Genomic DNA, 27744 nt, shown 5'->3' on the forward strand with positions numbered 1-27744 from the left:
GATCCGTGTAATTTTGAGACTTCAAATACATATTTCTCGATAATGATTTCAAGTAAAACTAGTCTTAGTGCATATTTTGTGAAAAATTCCCTCTCAAATTTCAATTTTTAAGATTCAAAAAGTCAGTTTGAACTTTCTTTCCCCATAAGAATCCATGTAATTTCGAGACTTCAAACACATATTTCTCCAGGTAGCAAAAACTGCACTTACGCGCTTTGTCCTACAAGCCTCTCATTCTTCCTCAACGCTGATCGTCGCCGCTGTCATCATTCAGGCGATTTTAGGTAAAATCAACTTAAGGTGATTCGATGGACGCCATATTTTGAGTCAGAATGGCATGCGATATATCGCATCAGATTTTTTCAGCTACTCGTCATTTTACTCCAATTTTGAGATCGCAATTCTGTTGTCAGGAGACTAAAGCACTTACTTACCAATTTTAACGATGAAATTCAACGTAACAAAGGCGTGGTTTTTTAGAGAGAAAACATCTTATTCGATACTGATATCGAAAGTGCACTCGAATGCGATATTTTCTCTTTAAAAAACCACGCCTTTATTACGTTGAATTTCATTGTTAAAATTGGTAAGCGAGTGCTCTAGTCTCCTGACAACAGAATTGAGATCTCAAAATTCGAGAAAAATGATGAGTAGCTAAAAAAATGAAACTAATCGGCGCGATATTTCGCATGTCGTTCTGGCACAAAATATGGCGTTCATCGAGAATCGGTTACCGTCAATAATTTCAATTTTTGAAATGGGCTGCTAAAATATTTGAGGGGGGCTTGGAGGACAAGGCGCATAAGTGCAGTTTTGGAAAAAGTTCAGATTTTAATGATTTTAAGTAAAACTAGTCTTAGTGCATATTTTGTGAAAAATTCCCTCTTAAATTTCAATTTTTAAGATTCAAAAAGTCAGTTTGAACTTTATTTTCCCCATAAGGATCCATGTAATTTCAAAACTTCAAACACATATTTCTCGAGGTAGCAAAAACTGCACTTACGCGCTTTGTCCTACAAGCCCCTCATTCTTCCTCAACGCTGATCATCGCCGCTGTCATCATTAGGGCGATTTTAGGAAGAATCAACTTAACTACATTTCGTCGCTCTTCTGACGTAAGGGCGTAACTTGATTTCTACGTGACCCCTGTGCTCCGTATAACTCTATGCTTTCTGAGGCTCATGCAAAAATCTAGATACGCCCTTACGTCAGAGGAGCAACGATTTGACGGTGCTTAGTTTTTCCTAATGTTCTGTCTCTGTAATACTGCAGAATTACGGAACATAATGCCTTGAAACTGTCTTATTTTTGCAAGATTCTGCAGAATAAACTATTCACAGAATTCGCTATGACAGGATTCAGCTTCATTTATTGTCATTTCCCGGACGAAGAAACGTAACTCCATCCCAAGGTTGTCAAATTGATTCAAAGAATTCAATTTTTCACGAACACGAGAAAGCGAAATCTTTATCCAAAATTTATTTTCGTTTTTCATGAGATCAGCTGAAAAATCAGTGAAATGTACAATTAATACCTAACATTTTCCTTCACAAATTCAAATTTACGAGGCGAAATCTGGCAACAATGAAATGGACCACATTTTGCAAAAAGGAACCACTATTTCTGGCTCATTTTAGAAACAACGTATATGCCATTGGTTTCCCTGTGCAGAACGGTGGTTTCATGGAAGAGTCAGAAATAGTGGTTCCTTATTGCAAAATGTAATCCAAATGTAGTTATGTTCTTTCGTGGGAGGTAACGACGAATTGGACTGCATTTTGCAATTTGGAACTATAAATTCTGACTCATCTGAAAAAAACACTTATGTGCATAGGGATACTAATGGTACATGCGTTTTTTTTAAACCGGGCCAGAATTTATAATTCGAAATTGCAAAATGCAATTGAGGGTCCAATTGAGGGAGGAAAATAGATTAAAAAGCCTCCCAATGGGTGGCCCCGTTTCGTCGCTCCTCTGACGAAAGGGTGAATCTCAATTTCCTCGTGAGCCCTGGGTCACATTCAAATCCATGCTTTCTGCGGTTCATGTGAAAAGGGAGATACGTCCTTATGTCAGAGGAGCGACCTTTTTTGAAACCCGGGGATTTCATTCGTACGTGACCGAAATGAAACCTTATGATGAAACAAGCCTCCGGTAAAAATTTTAGCTTGAGGATACGTTTGGTTTTGGACAGTGGCGTGGCGTGAATTGCGATGTATCGATTCTCATGCCATTTAAAGCTATGGTAAAGAATCGATTATTAAGGTGTTCGCTGCGAACACCCTGTCTATCGATCCTTTTTCATAGGTTTAAATGGCATGACAATCGATATATCGCAATTCACGCCACGCCATTGGTTTTGAAGCTACAGCGTTATGCAAAGTTTGCATGTTTGAGTCTTAAAAATCTTCATATTTTTGAAGAATTTCTTCCAAAAGCCAATTTCAAAGTAATGTAAGAAACAAGTAATGTAAGTTTCGAGTAAACATGACTCTTAACCGAAAAATTATAGGAAAATCCGTGGTAAAAGTTTCAAATTGTGGATGAGCCGTTAATAGCAGTACAACGTTGCAAAAATTACATTCTTGCCCTTTAAAAATACCCATTTTTTATAGTTTTGTATATTGTAGCAGTATTTGAGACATGAAATATAAAATTAGAGATACTCGCAGACTCATAGTAAAATTTATATCAGTATACGATAATTTTAGGCAATGTAGCGTTGCAAAGTTTAGACGTATAGCATAGATTTAATCAGTATACGATAATTTTGGGCAATACAGCGTTGCAAAGTTTACATCTTTCATCTATGAAAATGTCTACTTTTTCTTGTTATTGTATTGGAGACAAGATACAATATGAGTTAATGGATAATAGTGTGAAGCAAAATGTGGAGGCTTTATGTTGATCCTGGGTGACAATTGCATTAAAATAACATCGTTGCAAATTTTATCTGCTTTTCTTTTAACATTCGATTGTATAAAATTAGTTAAAAATAAGGATACTTCCAATAGTTATTTTACTTTAAAATGTAATTCCAGAGGATTTTTGGAATACAATGGATGATTCAGCATCAGCGTTGCTTTCAAGATCTGAAATATTCTGCCTAGACTTAGTTGCAAATTCAACCTTTTTTAGGTGTAATGAAGAAACTAACATAGAATATGGAGGCGTTTGGGTTTTTTTAAGTAGAAATAAATCTTGATATAGACGATACATTCATTATGCCTTAAAAAACTGAGTATGTTGAACGTAAGAATGGAAGATTTTGAAAATATTAAAGAAATAAAAAAAAAAAAAAAAAAAAAAAAAAAAAAAAAAAAAAAACAAAAAAAAAATGCAAAGTAAATTAAATGAACGAAAAATAATAAATACACCAAAAAACAATAAAATATAATTTAAACCCAAATAGAATATTTAAATCACTGTTGCGTTAATGTATAAAAAACCCAGACGCCTCCATAAGAGAGAATTTTAAAATTATTTAAATATGACTTTTGGAGGGTGAAAGTTTAAAATTGGCATCATGCTGAGGCGTTTTCTATAGATTTGAAGGCAAGACAGGACTGATACTGAAGCATCACATGAATAAAATATTTTGAAGGAAGGAGATAAAAAACTATAAAAAATACAAAAATAAAAAAAAATGAAAAATAATGTACGGTAGAAAGTCATATAAAAATGAAAGAAAAAAAAATGTCAATGTAAATAAAAAAATAAGCAAAATCAAATAACTACTGGAAGCATCTTTATTTTAAAATCGTCTATTATTTATTGCTTGGAGAGAATTGTGAATAAAATTGGCGAAAGTATTATTGCAAAAACCAATTGTCACTTGGAACAGACATCAGACCTTGATATTTTGGATTGATATGAGGGATGATACCCATTGATTTTATCTTAAACTGGAGAAAAAAAAATTGAAAAAAAAATCATATTTCGTTGAGTTCAAAATTGTAAGCTTGGCAACGCTGTATCAGTACAAATCAATCTTACATCTACAGATAATGTTAATGGTTTATTTCATAAAAAAAAAAAAAAAAAAAACAAAAAAAACAAACAAACACTAAACTTAAAAATAAAACCATTTTTAAAGCTTTTATACATAAACTTTGCAACGCTGTATCGTTAAATCTATACTTACACTCGCGGTAAAACTTTTATACAAGACTAATCTTATCATAGAATTTCAGCTAAACCACATTATCATACCTTTAGGTGGTCAATAAGTTCGTTTTTTAATTAAAAAACGGAACAAAATGAGCATTTTTATAGGTCTGTGATGTCAAGTTTGCAACGTTGTATCAACAGAATTAACAGCATTAACGTAGAAAAATTATTTATTATTAACGTATTTTTTTAGAAAAATGTACACTGACTGTTGATAAAATGTCTCAAAATATCATGAAACATCCAATGACAGTTGTTTACAGAAAGTAAGATACTTGATAATACGATAATCTTTAAGGCTTAAATATGGAAACTTGTCAACGCTGTATTTCTAAAACCTGACGTATCCTCAAGCTAAGATTTTTACTGGAGACATGGGTCATCATAGAGCAAAGTAACAATATGTAACAATTTTGGATGATTATTCATGAATTTCCAGAGTGTCTCGTGTCTTAGGTAGAATTTTTGACGAGCCGGGGTCTAAAAGTGCGTCGTGATTGAAATTATCTGTTAAACCTTGTTAGGTTATCGACTGCTTTACTTCCTTCTTGCCTTCAATCTGGTGAAGATTGAGCAGAGAGCGCAGAGAGCGGTCTGAGTCAACGTTACTTAATTTGAACTAAATTTTGCAATTCGGAGCTACAATTTCTGGCTCATCTATAAAAACACTTATGTGCATATGATACTATGGGTACTTACGTTGTTTCTAAACTTGAGACAAAAATTTTAGTGCTCAATTGCAAAATGCAGTCCATTTGTGTGTGGATCTGTGTAAAAAGAGCTTCTAATCCGGGAAAAAATTGTTCTTAACTTTTTGCGGACACATGAACAACATTTTTCTACAACCTAGGAATTTTTGTCTTCAAGCTTCACGACAGTTTTTGAGATTTAGGATCAAATTTCTTGAGTAAAAGAATTTTGTCCTCAGAAAGATAGGTCTCCTCTTACAGATCTGGTCACTAGTAAAAGGGGCCCGTCATATTGTTATGAAAGGTAGCTTCCACATGAATAATAAGTTTTCCTCCGCTCCAATAGCCTCCAGACTCATTTGGACCACATTTTGCAATTGGGAACTATAATTTCTGACTCAGTTTAGAAATAACTTATGAGCCATTAGTTTCCCGATGCACAAAAGTGTTTTTAAGGATGAGCCAAAAATTTTAGTTCCTAATTGCAAAATGTAGTCCATTTAACCCTCGTCTGTCACATATAAGTAGAACTGACCAGACGTTTAAATGTAAAACTTGTCTCCCGTACGAAGGAATGTAACTCCATTCCAAGGTCACCAAATTGACTCAACCAATTAATTTATTTTACAAAGTTATGCCTGTGCAATTTTCAGGCATAACTTTGTAAAACAAATTAATGAAAATGTGCCTGTGTAATTTTTATTTTAATTTTGCATGAAATCTCGGGGAAAATTATCAATGAAATTTCCAGTTAGGAAAGTTCAAGATTCTCCTACTTAATATGCAATTTGCGAGGGGACATTTGGCAACATTGAAATGAAGTTACGTTCTTTCATGCGGGAAACGATGAGCTCTCTTAAGTTTAGTTTTACTGTGCCGAGGCAAGTGAGCCACCAAAACTTTCATTATTGCTATACTAGAAGTTGTTTTGCAAAACGAAAAAAATTCCGCCTGAGGTTACTGTTTTTCGACTAATATTTATAATCCGTCTTGGTCAATTTTGCTCTTTCAATGACAATTTGTATTGAAAGTGTTGATTTACAACATTATGGTAGTAGTTTTTGTGTAATTTTTGGTTTGTCGGGTAGCCAGTGCTATGGGTTAAAATAAACTGTCAACTCACGTTAACTTGAAATTCAGGAACTTAATAGTCGAAGCTTTTCGGCCTCAGCCGTCGTCAGGACTTAGCAAAAAACACAGTTTGAGACAATAAATGATTAATTTTGATTAATATCAGTTCATACATATGATGAGCGAGTGTGTTTCGGTGTGGTTGTGTTTCATTGAGTTTCTTATTGATTCAACGTTATTTTTACCGGAATAAATGATGAAAAATGGACGGTTCGTGCAGTGGCGTGGCGTGCTTTGCGATATATCGATTTATCGACCATTTAAACCTATGGAAAAGGATCGATAAACAGGGTGTTCGTAGCGAACACCTTAATAATCGATTTTTTACCATGGATTTAAATGGCATAACAATCGATAAATCGCAATTCACGCCACGCCACTGGGATCGCGAGTTCTTCTGTCCTCAGGACTTTTGTCTAGGAATGAGATTCTTGATTACAAATAAGATGTTCAACATTTTTCTATTGCTCACAATTTTGAGACTATTCCTAACTTTGAATGAAGTGACCGAATCACTTCCTTCGTCAATTCTCTGTCTCGGTGACGGAGTGTGCGTTTGTCTTCTGAAGCACTGTCAGAAGTCTATTACTGGCTACTAGATTCCCTGGGGATCAAATAGACTATATTCTACAATAAAAAAAATACTATTTACGGCTCATTCGTGAAAGTACCTCTTCGTATAGGGTAAAATCAAAGTTTGAGGAGAGGAAGAAGAATAGAAAGAGGAGGAAGAAGATAAGAGAAAGAACAGGAAGAAAAGAGAGAAGAGAGAAGAGAGGAGAGAAAAGAAGAGACATGGGAGAAGAAGAGAAGAATAGAGAGAGCATAAAAGAGAATAAAACAGTGAAAGCACACAGTAAAACAGTGAGAGGGAAAGCGAGAAGGAAATTGAAATGGAAAGCTTGAGAAGGAAAGCGAGAAGGAAATTGAGAAGGAAATTGAGAAGGAAAGCTAGAAGGAAATTGAGAAGGAAAGCGAGAAGGAAAGCGAGAAGAAAAGCAAGAGGAAAAGCGAGAAGAAAAGTGAGAAGAAAATCGAGAGGAAAAGCGAGAGGAAAAGCGAGAGGAAAAGCGAGAAGAAAAGTGAGAAGAAAATCGAGAGGAAAAGCGAGAGGAAACGTGAGAAGCGAGAGAAAAGGGTCTGGTGCCGGAGCCTCCTCGTGGTGGACCTGGGACGGGTCTCTGACCCGTGCCAAACGCCGGCAATCTGTTGTGATTCTGCACCCTCCCTCTGGTTGTTAGCCCATATCTCTTCACACATCGTAACGAGCTATTTAGGATCAAGCGCATCCTTGGTACGTTATTACCTTGGTTGTTGCCCATATCCCTAATACGCTCGGGCATGGATCAACCGCTTCCTCGGTGCCCTGCTTCGGCAGGGCTGTTCACACCTTGGATGTTAGGCCATATCCATTGCAGCCTTGGATCAAGCGGAACCTTGGTACGTTATTACCTTGGTTTTAAGCCCATATCCCTGGCTTACGGAAGAGATCAAGCGGAACCTTAGGAACATGAGGGGAAAGATGATCTTCAGAGGACCTGTTGTGATTCAGCACCCTCCCTCGCCTCTGGTTGTTAGCCCATATCTCTTCATATCGTAGAGAAATGGGATCAAGCGCATCCTCGGTACGTTATTACCTTGGTTGTTGCCCATATCCCTAATTCGCTCAGGCATGGATCAAGCGCATCCTCGGTGTCCTGCTTCGGCAGGGCTACCTTGGTCGTTAGCCCATATCCATTGCAGCCTTGGATCAAGCGGAACCTTGGTACGTTATTACCTTGGTCGTTAGTCCATGGCTTACGGAAGAGATCAAGCGGAACCTTAGGAACATGAGGGGAATGATGATCTTCAGGGGACCACTGATAGTAGTTAGGCCATATCCTTGAACCGCGAGGTGCAAGGATCAACCGGTACGCAGTGGTCTGAAAATCCCGATCTGTGACCGACTTTGCGCGATTCGTCAGTGACCAATTGCAGGGGTGACCGATCGAAGCCTGGCAATCCTGTACTGGTCAACCTCCGGTATCTGCCGATGCTTGCGCATTAAGTCTAAAGCCGTCATCCCCCCCGGGACACTTTAGACCAGGCAAAGTCGGAACCGGAGGGTCGGACGCCTCTCAAACGGGCTGGTGGTTGGGGCGATGTTGCAGATTGAAGTAGGTTTTGATGCAGGAGAGCCGAATACTTCACGAGAGTTCCGGGGTCTCGTGGCTCAGGGTATTCTGTTCTCCTGGGCCGAACAAGCCGGACAAAGTTTCAGCAATCTCTATCTCTGTAGAGAGTATCCAGCTACGAGTTTGTTGTCTCACTGCTGGATCGCACGGTGGTAGAGGAGTTCCCTGCATTCGGTCATTGCGAATTGTTCACTGTTGTGAGTGAGGGTGCGCGACCTCGAGGCGACCCAACTCTTCATGGCATGAGATCTTGAAGAGGTCACTGGTTATCCTTACTAAATCTCACTCGACTAAACCTCTGATCTCGTAGGAACTGAGTAGATCCGTTGTGCTTCGTTCGCGCGGGAGTCCGTGTGAAAAAAGCAGAACGGAGAAGAGATCTTAAGGAGGAAACTGGTCGGTCCGGACCGGCTATAGGGCATCCGATCTCGAGTGAAACAAAGGCATGAGCCCCATGCCTTTGTCTTTTAAAATTTCTTCTCAATTTCTTCAAAATTTCTTCAAAATTTTGAATTTCAAATTAACGTAATGCCATGGGAGTTGTAAGTTGGCCGATGGAAGCGTTGCCGTCTGATGTCGGTTCCTCCTCGTGGTGGACGGTGGAAACGAGGGTTTTACCCTCGGCTAAACGCCGACAAAATTGGTGCTAGTTTTGGCAGTAATACACAGGGGTCGATACTTTAGTCTATTTGATGTTTCATGACCCCTGCTAGCACCTTTTTCAGATGAATACATCTTTGACTTATAGTTTTTGACCATTCTCACGATTTCTATAACTTATTCATTCATCTTATTGCTTTCTATAATATATTTCAGGAGACAAATAATTATATGCCTAGAAAAAACACAGATGATTAACAAATAAAATATCAGAACACATGAATTAGAGTATCTTAGCTCTTTCATCAATGCGATTTTGATTTTGGGGCTAAAATGCTCCTTACTTTTCTTAAATATAAATTTAGAAATTTTTTAGTGACGAGCGTCCAAACATTTGCCATTGATTTTGCGTAGAAATAATTTATCAATTGATCGAGATTTAATCTGTCGGAGAAGAAGAGGAAGAGAAAGATAAAGTAGTAGAGAGAGAGAGGAGCAGAAAAAAAAAGAGAGAAGAAAAGAAGGTAAGGAAAATGAAGGAGGAGAGAGAGGAGAAAAATGAGGAGAAAGGTGACAGTCCCACTCCCCGCCCGCCTATCGAACGACCGCTCCATGTGTGTTACATTTTTTCGTAGGCCACCACCAATGCACAGTTTCTAAATCGTCGGCGTATGCTGCCATGCTAAGGAAAAACGCCGCATGAGCCTTCAGGCCTTGCCAAATTTCCTTTGATGAAATGCGAATTTCCTGGTAAATTTATGAATATTTTCCTCCCAATTTTTCAGATGATTTAGTTCGCAATTTTACCTAAAGATTCCTAAAATTTAAAGTAAAAATATTCATAATTTTCCTCAAAAATAAACATTTTATTGAAGTAAATTTGGCAACTCTCAAATGTTCATACGGCGTTCTTCCTTAGCACGGCACGGCAGTATGGATATTCTAAGCGGGACCTGGCAAAGCGGGAGCTCGCGTGGCGGGGACCCAGGACTGTGCTGCGGGCTGCCTAGCTCGGGATTAGCAGGGGCTCGGCCAGCCGGGCGATAGAACGGAGCGGCGAGCGTGGCAGCCCTCGCCCACGCGGCGTGAAAATCACTCGTGTCACCGGGCGCGGGTTTCATTCATCACGGGAAATTGGAGCGTCATAGCCGCTGGAAAACCGGGCGATGAACCCGCGAGCTGCGAGTGCGAGTTGCGAGTTGCGAGTCGCCGGCGCGGATTAAACGCGAATTTCGGTCGCGTTGCGTGACAAATTGTCCGCCGTCTGCCCGGCCCGCGTCCGCGTCGCCGATGCAACAAAGGGTGCCCGCCCGCCCGGAATCCCTTCCGAACGATCCCTTCGTTGTCCGCGGCTGCGTTTCCCTAAATTCCCGGTGACACCGTCATCTGGACCGAGTTTTTACAGAAACGCATCAAGTCACATCAAGTCCGAACCTAGAAAAAGAGCGGTGCCGTGCACCGAGAAAAAAAATTGGTAGAATTTACCATTCCATCACGCTGTATTTTACACAGCGTGAATTCAAAGTCGATTCTACCAGAGGAATGGTTACCTGTACCAGTATATAGTAACGTTTACCTTTCTTCTGGCAGAATTGACTCTGTGTGAGTTACAGCGTGACAGCGTGAAGGAATGGTAAATTCTACTTATCTTTTTTCTTGGTGTATATTGGAGAGTTTGCATGCAAATTTTTTATTGCTTCATCAGAAAGTGCTTAAGAGCTGATTTCACAGTGTTTTTTATAACTTTTTTCTGATATGGGAAATTGTATAAAAATAGATTTAAAAAAGAGAAACTTTTCTCCGGGCAGAATTGACTCTGAATTGACGCCGTGTGTGATACAGCGTGAAGGAATGGTTTCCTCTGAAACATTTTGAACAAAAACTACGAAGGTGCACTCTCGTAAGAAATTGAGTCGTTTCAATTTTACAACATTGGAATAGAATTACGTTACTTCGTGCAGGAAACGACGAATTGAGGATGGTTATGGTTAAAATGACAAAATTTGAAAACATTTTCAGACCAAATTTTGAACGGGGCGTCAAACCCATTCTAGAAAGCAACCATCACCAAGAAAAAAAGATTGGTAGCTTTTACCATTCCTTGACGCTGTATTTTACACAGCATGAATTCAAAGTCAATTCTGCCAGAGGAATATTTACCTATACCAGTAAACATATAGTAACGTTTACCTTTTTTCTGGCAGAATTGACTCTCCATTGACGCTGTGTGAAATACAGCGTGAAGGAATGGTAAAAGCTACCAATCTTTTTTCTCGGTGAGAGGTAGGACACTTTTTTCCGGGCACATTCGTTATTTTCCCTGACATTTTCAGGTTTTCCCTGGCATTTCTTGATTTCCTGCATTCTGTTTCCCTGACTATGGAAACCCTGCAGTGACATCCCCGATTTTTTCAGGTCACCAAAAATTTCCCGACTTTTCCTGATTTCTACGGTTTTCCAGACCGCCGGAGACCCTGCCGTGCTAAGAAAGAACGTCGTATCAACACTCAGGGGTTGCCAAATTTCCCTTAGTATAACATGCATTTTTGACGACATTCATGCATATTCTCCCTTGAAATTTACAGATATTTTCGATTCAACTACGTATAAAATTGTCTGAAAATTTTGGAAACAAATATTCACAATTTGCCCAGTATATCTCGGCTTTTATCGAAGGAGACTTGACAACATTTATAGCAGTGGCGTGGCGTGCTTTGCGATAAATCGATTGTTATGCCATTTAAACCTATAGAACAGGGTCGATAAACAGAGTGTTCGCAGCGAACACCTTGATAATCGATTCTTCACCATAGGTTTAAATGGCATAACAATCGATACATCGCAATTCACGCCACGCCACTGATTTATAGGCATATACGGTGTTCTTCCTTAGCAAGGCAGCACCCGACCTACTTTGACCTTAAAAATCGGGACGACGGATGAAAAATCATTTTTAATATCCAACCCGTTCAACTCCAGAATCGCAGCCGGAAAGGCGAAAGGTCGCAAACGAAAACCCGTCCTCGAATTTAGCGACGGAGAAAAATTTCGAACGGAGAATTTCGACTATCCGAGGGGCGGACGGCAGGGCGAAGTGCTAAACTGTTCATAAATCAGGTGGAAATTGGAAAATAATTTAAAACGGTATGACGCGCATATTTTCCCCGGCTAAGAGTAACAAATGGTGATAAATGATACCCGGCGACGGCAATATCATCGACATTTAAATTCTCTGCCCCCCCCCCCTTTTCGCCCTCTCCACGCTCTCGCGATTTTTTTCATTACTGGGACACTCCCCTTCCCTCGGCTCCGCCACTACGTCACCACCTCGCGCCCTTTTTTCCACCACCCGGCGTTAATCTGCGCCCTGCGACGCACAGAGAGAGGTCTGGCATGAATTTTTGGACAGAAACTCCAAATTCCTATATTACTTTCATCTAATTTTAAAATTTAAGGGATGCATCTAGAGGAGAATGTCGGTATGTGGAATGTAGCCAAGTGCTAGAAATAATGTAACATTTTTTGGAAAACTTACATTTTATTGATAGAATTTGACCGAAGCTTTTCGAAGCAAGCGCTTTTATTAGAATTATTAAAAGTACACAAAAAGGTAGATCTGGCAAGTGATCCCCTCTACATAAAATGTGCTGCCATCTCTGATGAGAACTGAGTACTATGCATAGGTTAAAGCTGTTTTGATTATTGAGGGTGTTTTGATCTGTTAATTGTTATCAATTGTTACCACTTTCTGAAATTACGTTATGGCCTTTGTAATCAATACTTTGCGACCCTGACGATGAAGCGCTTGCTTCGAAAAGCTTCGGTCAAATTTTATCAATAACATGTAAGTTTTCCAAAAAATGTTACATTATTTCTAGCACTTGGCTAGCACATAGCGACATATTTCAGTGCTACTACCTTCTGGACATCGAGTTAATTATACAATGTTCGCTGAACTTGCTAGAGGAGAAGTTTGCGAAAACCTCAATGTAGCCACTTTTAAGACTTTAACGGTTTTTTCAGTGCTACTACCTTCTGGACATCGAGTTAATTATACAATGTTCGCTGAACTTGCTGGAGGAGAAGTTTGCGAAAACTTCAATGTAGCCACTTTTAAGACCTCAACGGTTTTATTAACGGAGCTTTACTTTTTTAAAAATCTCGAATTTTGTCCGACTTTCCCAGTGGACCCGTTCCATTGTGTGACGCGCGGGCAGCCCTGGCGACAGAGGGGTTGGGGAGGGTTTTGCTTGCCTGGCGAAATCTTGCGCCATGTAATGAATTCGTTTTTCACTGGTTTGATTAATTAACTGGTTCCTTTTCACACTGTGTTGCTGCGCTGTTTGCGTTATTTTCAAGGTGTCTCATTCCGAGCAATAATGGGTGTTAATATCCCCGCTGGGAGAATTCATTAATAAAAACGGCCGCAGGCCCTCCATCAATTACTTCCTTTCTACAAATTTAACGTCTTGAATCAAGTCGAAATGGGATCATTCTAGGTAAAGCTACACTGGGAAACATCTCTCTTGCTTCACAATATGCGTAAAAAAGCGCATTTCGGAGCTGAAGTAAATGTAAAAGTTGATGCAGATAAGTCAACTGGGTCTTCGCACTTGCCTTCCCTGTCCTGGCGTCCGCGTCCCAACAACGGTCATCTGTTCTCAGCATCCAACACCATTCGGTATGCTTGTCACGATGTCTGATTCTTTTACCCTGAGCAGAAGCGTGTCAAGCTTTGCGATGTATCGATTGATTTGCCGTATAAATCTATGAAAAAGGATCGATTATCAGGGTGTTCGTGACAAATACCTTAATAGGCGTTTCCTTCAACATAGCTTCAAATGAGAATTGGTTATAGCTATAGTTAGCAACAAACCCATCGAGTCTCGTGGCTCTGACCCGTTCCGCCGTGCTAAGTAAAGACGCCTTAAGAGAATTTGAATGTTGTCAAATTTCCTTCCAGACGGTATTTATTTTCGGAGAAAATAATGAATATTTGTGCTTGAAACTTTCAGACTTTTAAAATCAAATTCCAAAGAAAATCCTCAGAAAAATGAAAAGACAGGGTTGCCAGAGAATTTAGAAAATGAACATCCCTGACATTTCCCTGATTTCCCTTACACATTTTGGCGAAATTCCCTGACAATTGAAGATGTGACGGATGGTTAAACAAAATTTTTTTCAAGTTTTCAGACAAAATTTGTTGTTCGAAACCTCAAACACATTCTACTTAGAAAGCAAATGAAGGTGATGTAACAAATTTTTCCTGACATTTTCGTCATTTTCCCTGACATTTCCCGGTTTTCCCTGACTGTGGCAACCCTGAAAAGAGAGGTCTTTACAAATTTTCTCGGAAATAAATCGTTTTCGACAGAAATTTTCCAACTCTCGAAGGCTCATACGACGCTTTTCCTCAGCCCGGCAGGATTGAGCTGGTATCGCCCCGAAGGATCAATCGGCGAGCGTTGTGTCAGGTCAGGGTTCCGGTATCGGAATTAATGAAAATTGGAGTCGATCGGGGGCTTTGATCAGCTGCGCGCGGTGAAATATCCGCGGACGCCCGAGCGGGAATAAAAAGAAATTGGAAGGAGCTGAGACGGGATTGAAGGCGAAATGAAGGGTCAGTGAAAACGCTTAGCGAGGCAAAGCCGGTTCCGCTGGCCCCGTTAGGGTTACGTACGGCGGCAGATGCCAATAACGAGGTTCCCAACCAATTATCGGTGACTTATAAGTGCGCCAACCAAATAGGAAAAAGCTCTTGCTCTTGCTCGCCTCCCGGGAATTCCCTCCGGGCGAGTTGCCGGATCCAGAGGAAATTCCGGATTTTTACAGCGATGATTGATAGGTGCTAAGTTCATGAAAAAAAAAGGTATTCTGCAGCAATAGTATTCGATTTATCATAATCCTAGGAAAAGTCAAATATTCGCAGAGAAATCCTTATTCTTTCCTAGATTTTATGACATACATAAATACCGTAAGAATTTCATAATTTTGATCACAAATCTGATTCAAATTTTCTCCTGACAAATTATTTTTTAGCGGAGAAAAATTTAAATTTCTGCATAAGCGTGATGCGAAAGCTTAAAGAACTCCGATCAGACGGCCGACTATTCTCAAATCCTATTTCATGACCGATTTTTCCTCAAATCCTGATTGAATCGGATGAATCCGATAAATCGGGAAAATCCTGATGCTAGATATCCTGTTGTACTACAAAAAAATCTGATAAATACCTTTTAACGCCAAATTTGGCTGGCTGTGCTGTATAGAACATCAGTGCTGCCATTTTATTTTATCAAAAGATTCTGAAATAATTCCGATTTCCGGAAACATGTTCCGACTTGTCAAAGTTCCGAGAAAAATTCCGAAATACGCCCGGATATAGTTGTGAAGATCGTCAAATTTGATCAAAAGTCCCTAGATTTGATCAAATACATTTATTGTCCGACCTCTCTCATTGACTCGATCCACTGTGCGCGTGCTACCGGCTCGAAACGCGGGCGCCTACAAACCTAAGGGGATACTTCAATCATTGCGCAATGCGTGAAGTATCCGCTTAGGTTTGTAGGCGCCAGTGCTCGTCCCGCGCATTCCGCGCCATGCCACAGAGTCTCGAGCAACTATTTCACAACAGAGGTGTTGCAAAGTAACATACGAAATTGAAGGAGCTCCAACATATTAAGAATAATAGGAATCAAGAACAAGGAGCTTTCCTTGCAAAATAAATCAAGATACTACGGCACAAAAAGAAAGCGATGGTCCAAAAACTCACCAAGTCCTGATATTCGTATTTAATAAGGTTTAGCGTAATTTTTGAATTTTATACGAAGAAAAAGTATCTAGATTTAGGCAGAAAATTTCTTGAGTATGCCGTCAAGAAGATTTTGTTTTGAATCAAGAATAAAATACCTGAATGAAAGCGGGATTCTGCTTGATGTAAGTGACTTTTCTTTTTACATAAGCATAAAAGACGCTTATTTTCGTTTGCTTTTATGATCCGAGCAGGAGACACACTATGTTACATGACGCGTTAAAATTTGATTGACGCAATTTTCCCCTGATTTTAGGGGTTTTCCTGAACCCTTATTTCCTCTTAGCTTTTCACAGTTTTCTAGTTCATAATTGACTGTGACCACCGCGTCAATTCGGCAACACCGTTCCGGCGTGACGCAGGGTTGTCAAAGAATTTAGAAAATAAAATTCCTTGACATTTCCCTGATTTCCGTGACACATTTTGGCGAAAATTCCCTGACAACTGAAGATGTGACGGATGGTTAAGAAGGCATAATTGAGAATAGTTTTCAGGCAAAATTTGTTGTTCGAAACCTCAAACCCGTTCTAGAAAGCAGACAAAGGTGATTTAACACATTTTTCCTGACATTTTCGTCATTTTCTCTGGCATTTCCAGGTTTTCCCTGACTTTTTAAAATTCCCTGACATTTCCCCGTTTTCCCGGAATTCCCTGACTGTGGCAACCCTGGTGACGGGGTAGCGCGAGCTCGGGGAAAAAAATAAATAAAAAGAGGAAGACGCAACGGAGCCCAAACGCTCCCATTTCCGCGGGTAACCTGAATCCTTCCGGTCAGCCGCAGAGGACGTAATAAAAAAAAAGTTATAGGCCGGGTTTGCTTACTCCCAGTTTCCCGACGACCGCTCAAAGTCTCATTAAAAGCCAACGAGCCCGGAACGCAGCACGCCGGGCCGGGGATCGGAATTGGCGATATTTCAACCCACCCGGGTTTACTGGACGTCGCCGACAGGTTAGTCGCCAATCGTTGGGTTTTGGTTTAATGGCGCTCTTTGCCTAGAGAGAATAGGAGGTTTCCATCAAGGTGGCTTAAAGGAAACGAAAGATAGGAAGGATTTGAAATGGAGATGTTGCATGTGTGAGGAATTTGCGATTTGACTATTGATTCTAATGTAAAAGTTTGCGAGAAACACGATGGTGCCACTGGTTTTCTCTGAAATCAACTCCCAAGCTCAAAAAAAGCTCTCAAGTTGAGGCCAAAATGGAGGGGATATCCCACGCTATCCTGAGAGTCCACCTCTACATCAAGACAAACTCTCCATGCAAAGATAGGGAGCAAATACATTGACAGGGCTGCCACTTTATTTGGGGACTCCAAAACTGAAAACACGGCAACCCTGCTAATGTATTTGCTCCTATCTTTGCATGGAGAGTTCGTCTTGATGTAGAGGTGGACTCTCAGGATAGCGTGGGATATCCCCTCCATTTTGGCCTCAACTTGAGAGCTTTTTTTGAGCTTGGGAGTTGATTTCAGAGAAAACCAGTGGCACCATCGTGTTTCTCGCGAACTTTTACATAAGAATCAACAGTCAAATCGCAAATTCCTCACACATGCAACATCTCCATTACGAGGAATTGACAACGTCTACAGCCCCATACGGCGTTTTTCCTCGGCACGGCAGTTCTCCCTGAGACGTAATCTCTGCCTCCCCGCATCCTCCAACCCGGGGCCGGACCAATTAAAAACCGCAGACGCGATCACGTTCCTCCCGCGAGTTGTGCGCTTTTTCCCGACGCAGGCGCAGAGCCAAGATTGATCGGAGCAGACGGCCGCCCCGGAACACAAAAACCGCGTAACTCCGGAGACAAACTCCCGGAGGATAAGCGGTTTTAGAATGCGGGGAAACTTAATAAGATTTCGGTCGTAATCCGGCAGACTACTGACTTGCCGGCGACGCGGCGCGGCGCTTCGAAAAGATTACGGCGCGGGGCTCAAAGCGACGGTGCACTTGCACATACTGTTGCCAGGAAGAGCTGGAAAATCAGTCATTTCTCCATTTTAAACCCGAATAAAACACTGGAAAAAAAAAACACATTGGATCTAGAGTCCAGACTCTTAAAAACATTGTCAAGAAAAAGTACTCTTGATTCAATCAGAATCTAGCTTAATCAGAACAGCTCTTAATTTAAGCGGATTTCGTTTTGATTCAAGCAAAAATCCGATTGAATCAAGAGTATTTTTTCTTGTCAATGTTTTCAAGAGTCTGGACTCTAGATCCAATGTGTTTTTTTTTCGAGGGAATATCAGGGTGACTACTAAAACAGGCTGGCCAGAATCAGTACTTTTTCACTACATTCCCAAGAAATTCAGTAACTCCTCAACAGAAAAATCCAGTACTTTTCAGTACCTCCAATTGACGAAATTCGAAAAATTTCAAAAATTTGAATTTTTCGCTCAAATTGTGACAAAAATGACGATAAAATGAGAACAATTCCGGACTTCTTGCGGAATTTCTGCACTTTTTCAGTACTTCCGGACCTGCTTTAAAAAAACAGTACTATTTCTGAACATGTAGACACCCTGAATCTCCACATTAATTTCAGGGGCTTGGAGGACAAGGCGCATAAGTGCAATTTTGAAAAAATTGAGATATTGATGATTTGAAGTAAATCAAATCTTAGTGCGAATTCTGTGAAAACTTTGCCCCCAAATTCCACTTTTTAAGCAACAAAAAGTCAGTTTAAACTTTCTTTACGTCATAAGGATCCATATAATTTTGAAACTTCAAACACGTATTTCTCGAAATAGCAAGAACTGCACTTAGACACCTTGTCCTCCAAGCCCCTCAATTGACAAAATTCGAAAAATTCAAAAATTTGAATTTCTCGTTCAAATTGCGACAAAAATGACGCAAAAATGAACAAATCGACTTTTGCGGAATTTCCACAATAGAATCGGAGCCTTAAAAAATTACTATTTCCGGAATTGGAACATGATCTAGAGTCCAGACTCTTGAAAACATTGACAAGAAAAAGTACTCTTGATTCAATCAGAATCTAGCTAAAGTCAAGAACCAGTCTCTAATTTAAGCGGCATTGTTCTTGATTCAAGCAAAAATCCGATTGAATCAAGAGTCCTTTTTCTTGTCAATGTTTTCAAGAGTCTGGACTCTAGATCCAATGTGTTTTTCTTTTTTTCCAGTGCGCCATGAATATCCACAGTTCATCGTAGAATCTGGCAACATTGCACTCGCTTCGCGAACACGACGACGCGATATCAAACATCCTTGGCTGGCGACCGACGTCATAATGAGGGCTCCGAATCAAAGAGTTAAATAGGATTGGTGGATTAGGCCCCGGGGCGGGTCCGCCCCCGCCCGCGGGGTATTACAGAAGATTAAAGACGGAGCTCCCTCGCAGCGCTCTTCCCGGCGGTGCCCCGAGCGGGGATCCACCAATATGCGAGCTGGTTCTCCCGTCGCCGGCACCGGTGCCACTCTTACGGGTCTACAGAGTGTGCAATCGTAGGGATACGCATCACACAGGACACGAATTGGACGTATTTCTGCCGAACGGAACTATGTGCAATAAGCCATGAGCCCGGGACCCATACGGATATATGCATACCAGGGCTCACGTCATGATGCACATAGTTCCGTTCGGCAGAAATACGTCCAATTGAAGGTAAATAGAAGATAGAACGCAAACCAGAACTGGCAAAAATATTTGTGTTCTTGTGTGACTGTTGGTTAAAAATGGAAGTGAAACACAAGCCAGCACAAAGTTTTTGCTGATTTTGGTACAGTTTTCGATGAATTCAGCGTAGAAAAGAACGAAGAGAGTATTCCTCTGATTGCGACGTTGGTATTCACCTCTCGTTTTTTATTAAATTTCTGCAAGAAAACTTATCCAGCATTTTTCTTGCATTGTCAACCGGAGGCTAGGGTTATTTTGTGTTTTACTTCCCGTATGAACCAAACTTTTCTGTTGAAATATCTCTCTGTGAGGGAGAGCGCTGAAAGACTGCACGCAGTATAGAAAGCTGGAGTGTCTAGATGGACAGAACAAAATAACTTGCAACTGCCAGGCTACCTACAGCTTTTTGTGGGAAATTGCTCTAAAATCACGATGAGCGCATCGAGAAAGGCCTGAATTGGACGTTTTTATGCCAAACGGAACTATGTGCATTCAGACTTGAGCCCTGAGACCATGTGAATACATGCATAACAGGACTCACTTCATAATGCCCATAGTTCCGTTTGGCAGAAATACGTCCAATTACACTCCTAATCTTAAAGTCTGCGTCAGAAATATCCGTTTTTTAAAGCTTCCCTAAAGAAAGGCAACTTCAGAATGGGTCGCGTGCACCTGGGTATCAGAAACCCGGTCGAAGTGAGTATCACCACAGGGTAGGCAACTTCAACGGGGGGACGGAGCGTATCACACACAGGTTGTGTTACGTGATCATCGAGATGATGTAAAAAACGGGGAGAAACCACCCCCATCCCCATCGCGCGTAATTCGAGTCGGCCCCCGCGACGCGAGAGCGAGCCGACGAGAGCGCCTCGCCGGAGGGACCGGGCACCGCACGGTCGTTTAAATAATTCACCTGCCGCAGGAGCACTATCGTACTAAGGAAAAACGCCGTATGAGCCTTCAGGTGTTGCCAAATCTCTTTTAATAAAACACGAATTTCCTGGTGAAATTGTGAATATTTTTATTCCAATTTTTCAGGTGATTTTGTTTGCGTTTTCACCTACGTTTCCTGAAAATCTCAAGGAGAAATTCGCATAAATTTCTTCAAAAATAAACGTTTCATCAGAGGAAATTTGGCAACGCCTAAAGGTTCATACGGCGTTTCTCCTTAGGACGGGAGAGCAGGAGCTGTTGACAGAGCCGGGACGCGGCCCGCGAGGCTGAGGACACGGTTCAAAGGGTTCCCGGGGCTGAAATGAGGTCTGCCCGGTTAATCTGATGAGCGGCAGTTTTTATGGACTCTCCTTTAATTTTCCCTCAAAGCGCATGATGCCAAGTTTTTACCGCTTGGCATCTGGATTTTACTCCACGGAGAAAAAAACTTCGTGCGTGGGACCCGAGGTTTAGGTCATATGGATCTCTGAAGTTTTCGGATTGAGCATCCGAACACTTGAGGTCCAGCTGCTGAGGTTTGGATCACACATCTGAAACTTCAGTTCTTACGTCTGAAGTACTTCGGTTTTCTCATCCGAAGAACTTCGGTTCTCACGTCCGAAAAACTTCGGTTCTCACATCTGAAGTACTTCAGATGTAAGAACTGAAGTTTCAGATGTGTGATCCGAAACTCGACAGCTAGACTTAAAGTGTTCAGATGCTCAATCCGAAAACTTCAGAGATCCATATGACCTAAACTTCGGGTCCCACGCACGAAGTTTTTTTCTCCGTGTAGAGTACCAGTACCTACGTATATAGATAGATTACGGACACGTCTATAATTTTGAGGTTGAGTAATGGAGCTCTTAGGGCCCAAAAGGACAGCAAACCGATGAATTCAAATTATCCCGAGTGATTTATCATTACAATTGTTACGATCCGTCGTTAGTAAAGCACGTATCTGACTTATTACTTTTCGCATAGATTTACTCGTTTTTGCAGGAGAATGCTCATTTATCAACATTCTTAAACATTCTGGTTTGATATTGGAATCTGAAGATTATCTGTGGCACTCTTTGTTTTCAAAGTTTGGCTGTTTCTTTTTGGGCCTTAAGAGCTCCATATTTCGACAAGTCCGTACTCTCCCTAAATGGGTACTCTAGATTTTGCACGGTTTACGGAAGGTTTCCGACACCGAAACTGCGAGCTGATTATTGGGATTGATAGAAAAAGCGATAGACAAAGAAGACAATAAGCAAATGGAGCGGTACTATTCGTGAATCAAACCAAGGTGGAATTTACCATGGTATGTGCGGTGGATACATCGTGTCTTACACCGTGTTACTTAACGGATGATATCTTCGTTAATATTGGACGCAGAAACTTGGCGTTTTGACAAATCTCATTCAATTTCGCTGATCTGTAAACTCAAACCACCTAAACATGATTCTGTGAACCGACGCAATGGGTTTTCTTGTAATAGAGTAAGTAGTATATGAGGACTTATCTGTAACAATAGCGGATGTGGAGAAATTACTTTTTCGAGACACGCTTAAAAAACTGTTTTGCTCATACAAAAATATAATATGTTTGGCTCTGGCATAATGTACAGATCTCGAGGATCATATCTCAAGTTTTTGACCAAAATTTTCTCGATGCCAAAACGGTTTTTTGAATGTGTTTCGAAAAGGTAATTTTTCACGTCCGCTATTGTTACAGATAAGTCCTCATATGCGGATGAAAAATACAAAATTTGAAATGGAGTTAGGGCGTTTTTGCCGTGGACGGCGGTAAACAGTGGCGTGGCGTGAATAATCGATTATCGATATCTCGCCATTTGAAACTATGGTAAAGAATCGATTACTAAGGTATTCGCTGCAAACACCCTGATAATCGATCTTTTTTCATAGGTTTAAATGGCGTAACAATCGATACATCGCAATTCACGCCACGCCACTGGCGGTAAACCGAAGCTCGATTCACACGACCGAAAGCTCCAGTTGGCAATTAAATTTAAAGCGAAAACTTCTGCATTCGATTCGAGCCGAAGTTTTCCACTTCACGCTCCGCGTGAAATACAGAAGGCTCCTGGAGACCTCACCGCACACGCGACTCAGATCCTCGAGGCTCCCGAAGGAAATTTATTTTTAAAAGGGATCCCCGGGGGAGGGGGGTGAGCTGTGGGTCGAGAAGGGGGGGGGGGTCGGGGGTGGCGCACTCGGAGCGGGAAAACAATGGTGGCGACGCAGCGCGGCGTTGGCCTAGGTTAATTTAAATAATTGCTAGTGTCATTTTTGACATAAATTGAAATATCAAGGCGTAACCGGGCCAGGGGGTGGGCCGGGGGGGGGGGGGGTTGACGTTCGCCCGGAGTTGCCGCGCTTTTTCGCCTAATCACAACGGATCTTCCAGGTGATAGACTGATTTGTGCGACCATTCTACACTGGAAAAAAACCACATTGGATCTAGAGTCCAGACTCTTGAAAACATTGACGAGAAAAAATACTCTTGATTCGATCAGATTTAAGCTTAAATCAAAGGGAAATGCGCTCAAATTAAGAGGCATGGTTCATGATTTAAGGAAAAATCCGATTGAATCAAGAGTATTTTTTCTTGTCGATGTTTTTAAGAGTCATGACTCTAGATCAAATGTGTTTTTTTTTTTTTTCAGTGTAAAGTACGTCATGTTTTGGTGGATCCCCTTTTTTGGGGAAAAAGTCCAACATTTTAATTCAGTGTTATTTCCGAAAAAATGTTCTTAAAGATCCGTGGTTTTCGCTAATTTTTGCGTGACGTCGCACACTGTCAAACTATATACGGCCACTCCCATCCTCTGCGTCACGCGAGCTCGGAGTGTTTTTTCTGTTGTCAAAATTTGAACTTATACAGATGGAAATTTCAACACGAAAGTTTGGTTGATACGGTAAGTAAAGCACAAAATAACCCTAGCCTTCCATTGACAATTGACCGTATTAATGCCGAAAGGAACTATGTCTCACACAAACCCTATGAACATACTTCCTTTTAGCATAAATACGTCCAATTTTAAGAGAAAATGCGAGCTAGTTCTCTTAAAGAAATTGAATAAAAAACGAGTGGTGAATACCAACGTCGCAATCGGAAAAATTATTTTTCCCGGTCTCTCCATTGTTTTCTTCGCTAAATTCACCACAAACTGTACCAAAATCAACACAAAATTTGTATTAGTTTGTGTTTTACTTTCTATATTAACCAAAAGTAACACAAGAACACAAATATTTTTAAGCGTGCAGTTTGGACGGTCTCTCATCTTTGGCAAGGGAAGTTATTTTATGTTTGAACGGACTGCAATGGCAAAAATTAGCAAAGATTCCGTAACTTGAAACGTTTTATGACTTCTCGACATAAACTTGGAAACTTCTTACGGACCTCAAATATGCATTTTGTAAAGAATATTGAAGGCGTTGAGACGGTTGGTTACTTACGAGGCTGCAATCCGAAGACTTGAAAAAGAATGGCGAAACTCGCAAGTTTGTAATACTTTTTACCTCCATTTAAATCCATGATAAATCATCGATTCTGAGCTGAGTGAGCCTGTCACGATGGATATGGATTCTTTTACATTCACTTAAATGGATGGAATCCAATGTTGCAAACTTGCGAGAATTGCCAGTGCGAAGAGACAACCGTTCACGAAAAGTCACTTACCTGCAACAAAAGAAAATTGAACGGTTAGAAAAAAAAATTAAATACATTTCTTTACAATTTAAATTAGAAGTAGTCTTCCAAGTATTCTAAAATATTTTAAAGTTCCATTACTACCGTTTCCTACAAAAATAAAAAATTACCAAGTGATTTGAACTACGCACAGTTGAGTGCGTTGGAAGTATTTTATAGATTAGAGTGTCAAGCAGTTATGAAAAGAATTAAAAATGCCTCATAATTCCATGATTTCTACGAAACAATATTCCTGATTACCGGCCTTTTTCAGAGGAAAAATAATTTAAATTAAATTTCGTTTCTTCCCAGACCAAGAGATGTAACTATACATTAACACGTCTACGTTGTACAAATTGTTACTTTCAAAAAATATTCTTATCAAGAAACTTCCAACTTCATCATTTAGGTAGTGTAGAGATTTTTTTTTTGATTTTTTTTTTTGATTTTTTTCTTTTTACCGATAGTGGAATGTGTGATTATTGTGCCATTATCAATATTATCACCCATTCCTCATTCGATTACAAAAATTCCTCCTAAGAGGGTTTGTTTTCATTAATCCACAAGAGTCTGATGAGAGGTCTGAGCTGGTGAGCCAATCAAAAAGTGGCAGAAACATGGCAATACATACATGGATTACATTTTGCAAAAAGGAACCACTATCTCTGGTTCTCTCATAAAAGCATGCATCTATGCAGGGGAATTAATGGCATGTGTGTTGTTTCTAAAATGGACTAAAAATAGTGTTTCCTTATTGCAAAATGTAATCCACATATCATTAACACTCTGTTAGGGAATTTCCGCGGGTGGATTCGGTCAAATTTTTCAACCCGATGGCGAACTCTCCGTGTACAGATTCTCGACCTCGCTTTGCTACGACTGTATCTACAAGGCGTTCTCCCGGGAAGAGCCCGATCGGTGGCAACGCCGAGTAGTGCTTCCCCGGGAGACAATGGGGGTTAACCCCCGGCGCCCGCCCCCGCCCCCGCGACTATTTTGTCTTCGTGGCAAATGAGCCCCCTGTTCCCGGGAAGCCGTGAAAAACTTTTCGCGGTGATTGAAAAGCTCCTCCGCGGAGCGGGGAAACAAAAGGGGCTTTATTCCCCCCCTCCCCCCCCCCCGGCCTCGGAATCCAGGTGGGTGGAGGTGCCGCCGCCGAGCCGCGCTGTTTGAGTAATAAGATTCCAGGGCGTTTTAGGCTTTCGCGAAATTAAAATTTCGCGTCGGGATGCGCCCCGGGGGCACCTATCGGAGCGCCGAGCCGTGTACTTTTGTTGCCGTTCGGGCCGTCTTCGGCCGCGGTGTTGCCAGATCATCCTACAATCTGGGAAAATGGAAAAACCTATACAAGTTACACTGGAAAAAAAAAGAATCTTAAATTTGCCGCCAAGAAGTATTTCTTCTTAAATCAAGAATTTTGCTGGTTAATATAAGCTACTTTTTTGCTTAACCCAAACATTATTTTTCTTGAATCGAGAAAAAGTCAGCTTAAAGCAAGATAAAGAAAATTCTTGGCGGCAAATTCAAGAATTATCATGCTTGATCCAAGCTACTTTTTTTTTTTCAGTGTATGGGCTTTTTTTATTAAACACACCTGATAAACTCATTCATGAGAAAGATGGCATTGGCTTTGGTACACAGAGAACACTGGAAAAAAACACATTGGATCTAGACTCCAGACTCTTAAAAATATCGACAAGAAAAATACTCTTGATTCGATCAGATTTAAGCTTAAATCAAAAACCAAGCCTCTTAATTTTAAAAATATCGACAAGAAGAAATACTCTTGATTCAATCAGATTTGAGCTTAAATCAAGAACGAAGCCTCTTAATTTTGAAAATATCGACAAGAAAAAATACTCTTGATTTAGTCGGATTTAAGCTTAAATCAAGAACCAAGCCTCTTATTTAAGCGGATTTCCTTTTGATTTGAGCTTAAATCTGATTGAATCAAGAGTATTTTTTCTTGTCAATGTTTTCAAGAGTCTGGACTCTGGATCCAATGTGTTTTTTTTCCAGTGTACAATCTGGGAAAATGGAAATTCTGATACAAGTTATGAGATTTTTGATTAAACAGACCTGATAAAATGATTTATGAAAAAGATGGCATTGGCTCTTGTACACAGAGAGAAATTTCAACACAAAAGTTTGGTTATTACCGGTAGTAAAACACAAATAACCCTAGCCTTCGGTTGATGATTTCAAGAGTAAATGCCAGCTAGTTTTCTTGAAGAAATTTAATGAAAGACGAATGTTCGATACAAATGTCGCAATCGGAGGAATTGATTTTCCCAGTCTCACAATTGTTTTCATTGTTTCTTTTCCATCCATCGCAAATTGTATCATAATCAACACAAAATTTGTGTTGGTTTGTGTTTCACTTCTTCTCAAGTAAATTCTCTATTTAGGAGTCTTCCGAGAGAAGAGCCCGTAGCAAAAAATCGCGTTTGAGATAATTGCATTTGAAGTTTCTCTGGCCAGGACAGGTTGATGCTACCGCTTTTGTCTAAACTCAAGTCCTGAACTAAAAACACATCCTGAAGTTGAGGTCGTAATAATGATGTGCTGTAAGAAGTTCCACGTCCTTGTTCAGTCAAATTCTACTTCAACTGACACAAAAAAATTAACACAGAGTGCCATAAAACACGGGAATTTTTTAAAGTGTAGGGGGAGTTTTTGCGAAGTATCACAACCGCTCAATGCATCCTTAGTGCAACGAAGAAATAAGCTAATTTAGGTTTGGTTGGGTTAAGCAACTAAACAAACTTTACGGCGATGCTTAGGGTATCGCGTAGTCTTGAAGGCGCGCCAAACTCGAGTCTCTGTGAAACATCTTCACTTCTTCTCACTGTGTTTGTCCAAAACCAGCCCAAGCTTACGATGTGCGTTGCAGCTGATTAAAACATGTATCGACGACAGTGTTGAGCACACTGGAAAAAAAAACATGTTGGATCTAGAGTCCAGACTCTTAAAAAATTCGACAAGAAAAAGTACTCTTGATTCAATCAGAATCTAGCTTAAATCAAGAACCAAGCCTCTTAATTTAAGCGGATTTCGTTTTGATTCAAGCAAAAATCCGATTGAATCAAGAGTATTTTTTCTTGTCAACGTTTTCAAGAGTCTGGACTCTAGATCCAATGTGTTTTTTTCCAGTGCAACCAAGTTCTTTCCACTGACATGACACAGAAAATAGTAACACAGAGTGACATCAAACCCGGAAACATTTATCCGTGTATCAGTGCCCTCAATTGACTACTTTTTCTCCTCTTTGAGACACCAGCGGAGGAAAATTAGTCAATCATTCCTCGTCAAGACCGTGAAAATCTCAAAGAAAACTACCAGGACCGGGCTCCTTTCTGGGAAAGTTTCGCCTCGTCAGATCTGATAAGTTGGAAAGTTGGGGAGTTTTGAAGGGAACGGTATTAGTCGAGTTTGTAGCCGGGCATTTTAATTGATACGAAAGCAAATAATCCGTCGAGACGACGACGTTGTCAAACTCGTGAGAAACAACTCGCTTCGCTGCCTCCCGAACTGTCTCCCCAACTTGAAGCTCGATCGCACCAATTTAACCGAAATCAACCTAACTCCATTTTACGCTGCCAAGTTTTCGCTCAAATTTCAATTTTTTAAACAGAGAACTATACCAGAGTGTCTACTGAAACAGGCTGGCTAAAAATCCGTACTTTAACAGTACTTTTTCAGTACATTTCCAAGAAATTCAGTACCTCCTCAACATAAATATTCGGTACTTTTTCAGTACCTCCACTTGACGTAATTCGTAAAATTACAAAAATTTGAAATTCTCTCGAATTGCGACAAAAACGAAAAAAATGCCGGTTCTTCTTGCGGAATTTCCGCATTTTTTCAGTACTTCCGGACCGCCCTTAAAAAATCAGCACTATTTCCG

The 27744-nt window shown here is 40.5% G+C and overlaps 2 protein-coding genes across 6 annotated transcripts in view; one reads left to right on the top strand and one right to left on the bottom strand.

The window, feature by feature from the left end:
- Positions 1 to 27744, top strand: part of LOC109036857 (uncharacterized) — a 343232-nt gene that overhangs the window by 71661 nt on the left and 243827 nt on the right. The gene's annotated exons all lie outside the window — the stretch shown is intronic.
- LOC109044178 (protein O-mannosyl-transferase Tmtc3) overlaps positions 23329 to 27744 on the bottom strand; it is a 55772-nt gene continuing 51356 nt past the window's right edge. For 3 of the 4 annotated variants that reach the window (XM_072304016.1, XM_072304014.1, XM_072304015.1), the window contains exon 4: positions 23329 to 23828. In XM_072304016.1, coding sequence (XP_072160117.1) covers positions 23825 to 23828 — 4 coding nt within the window. In that variant the 3' untranslated portion in view covers positions 23329 to 23824. The remainder of the gene's footprint in view (positions 23829 to 27744) is intronic. The other variant, XM_072304013.1, reaches the window with a different exon arrangement.

Source organism: Bemisia tabaci, chromosome 9, assembly GCF_918797505.1.
Source record: "Bemisia tabaci chromosome 9, PGI_BMITA_v3".
In the NCBI taxonomy this organism is placed as follows: Eukaryota; Metazoa; Arthropoda; class Insecta; order Hemiptera; family Aleyrodidae; genus Bemisia; species Bemisia tabaci.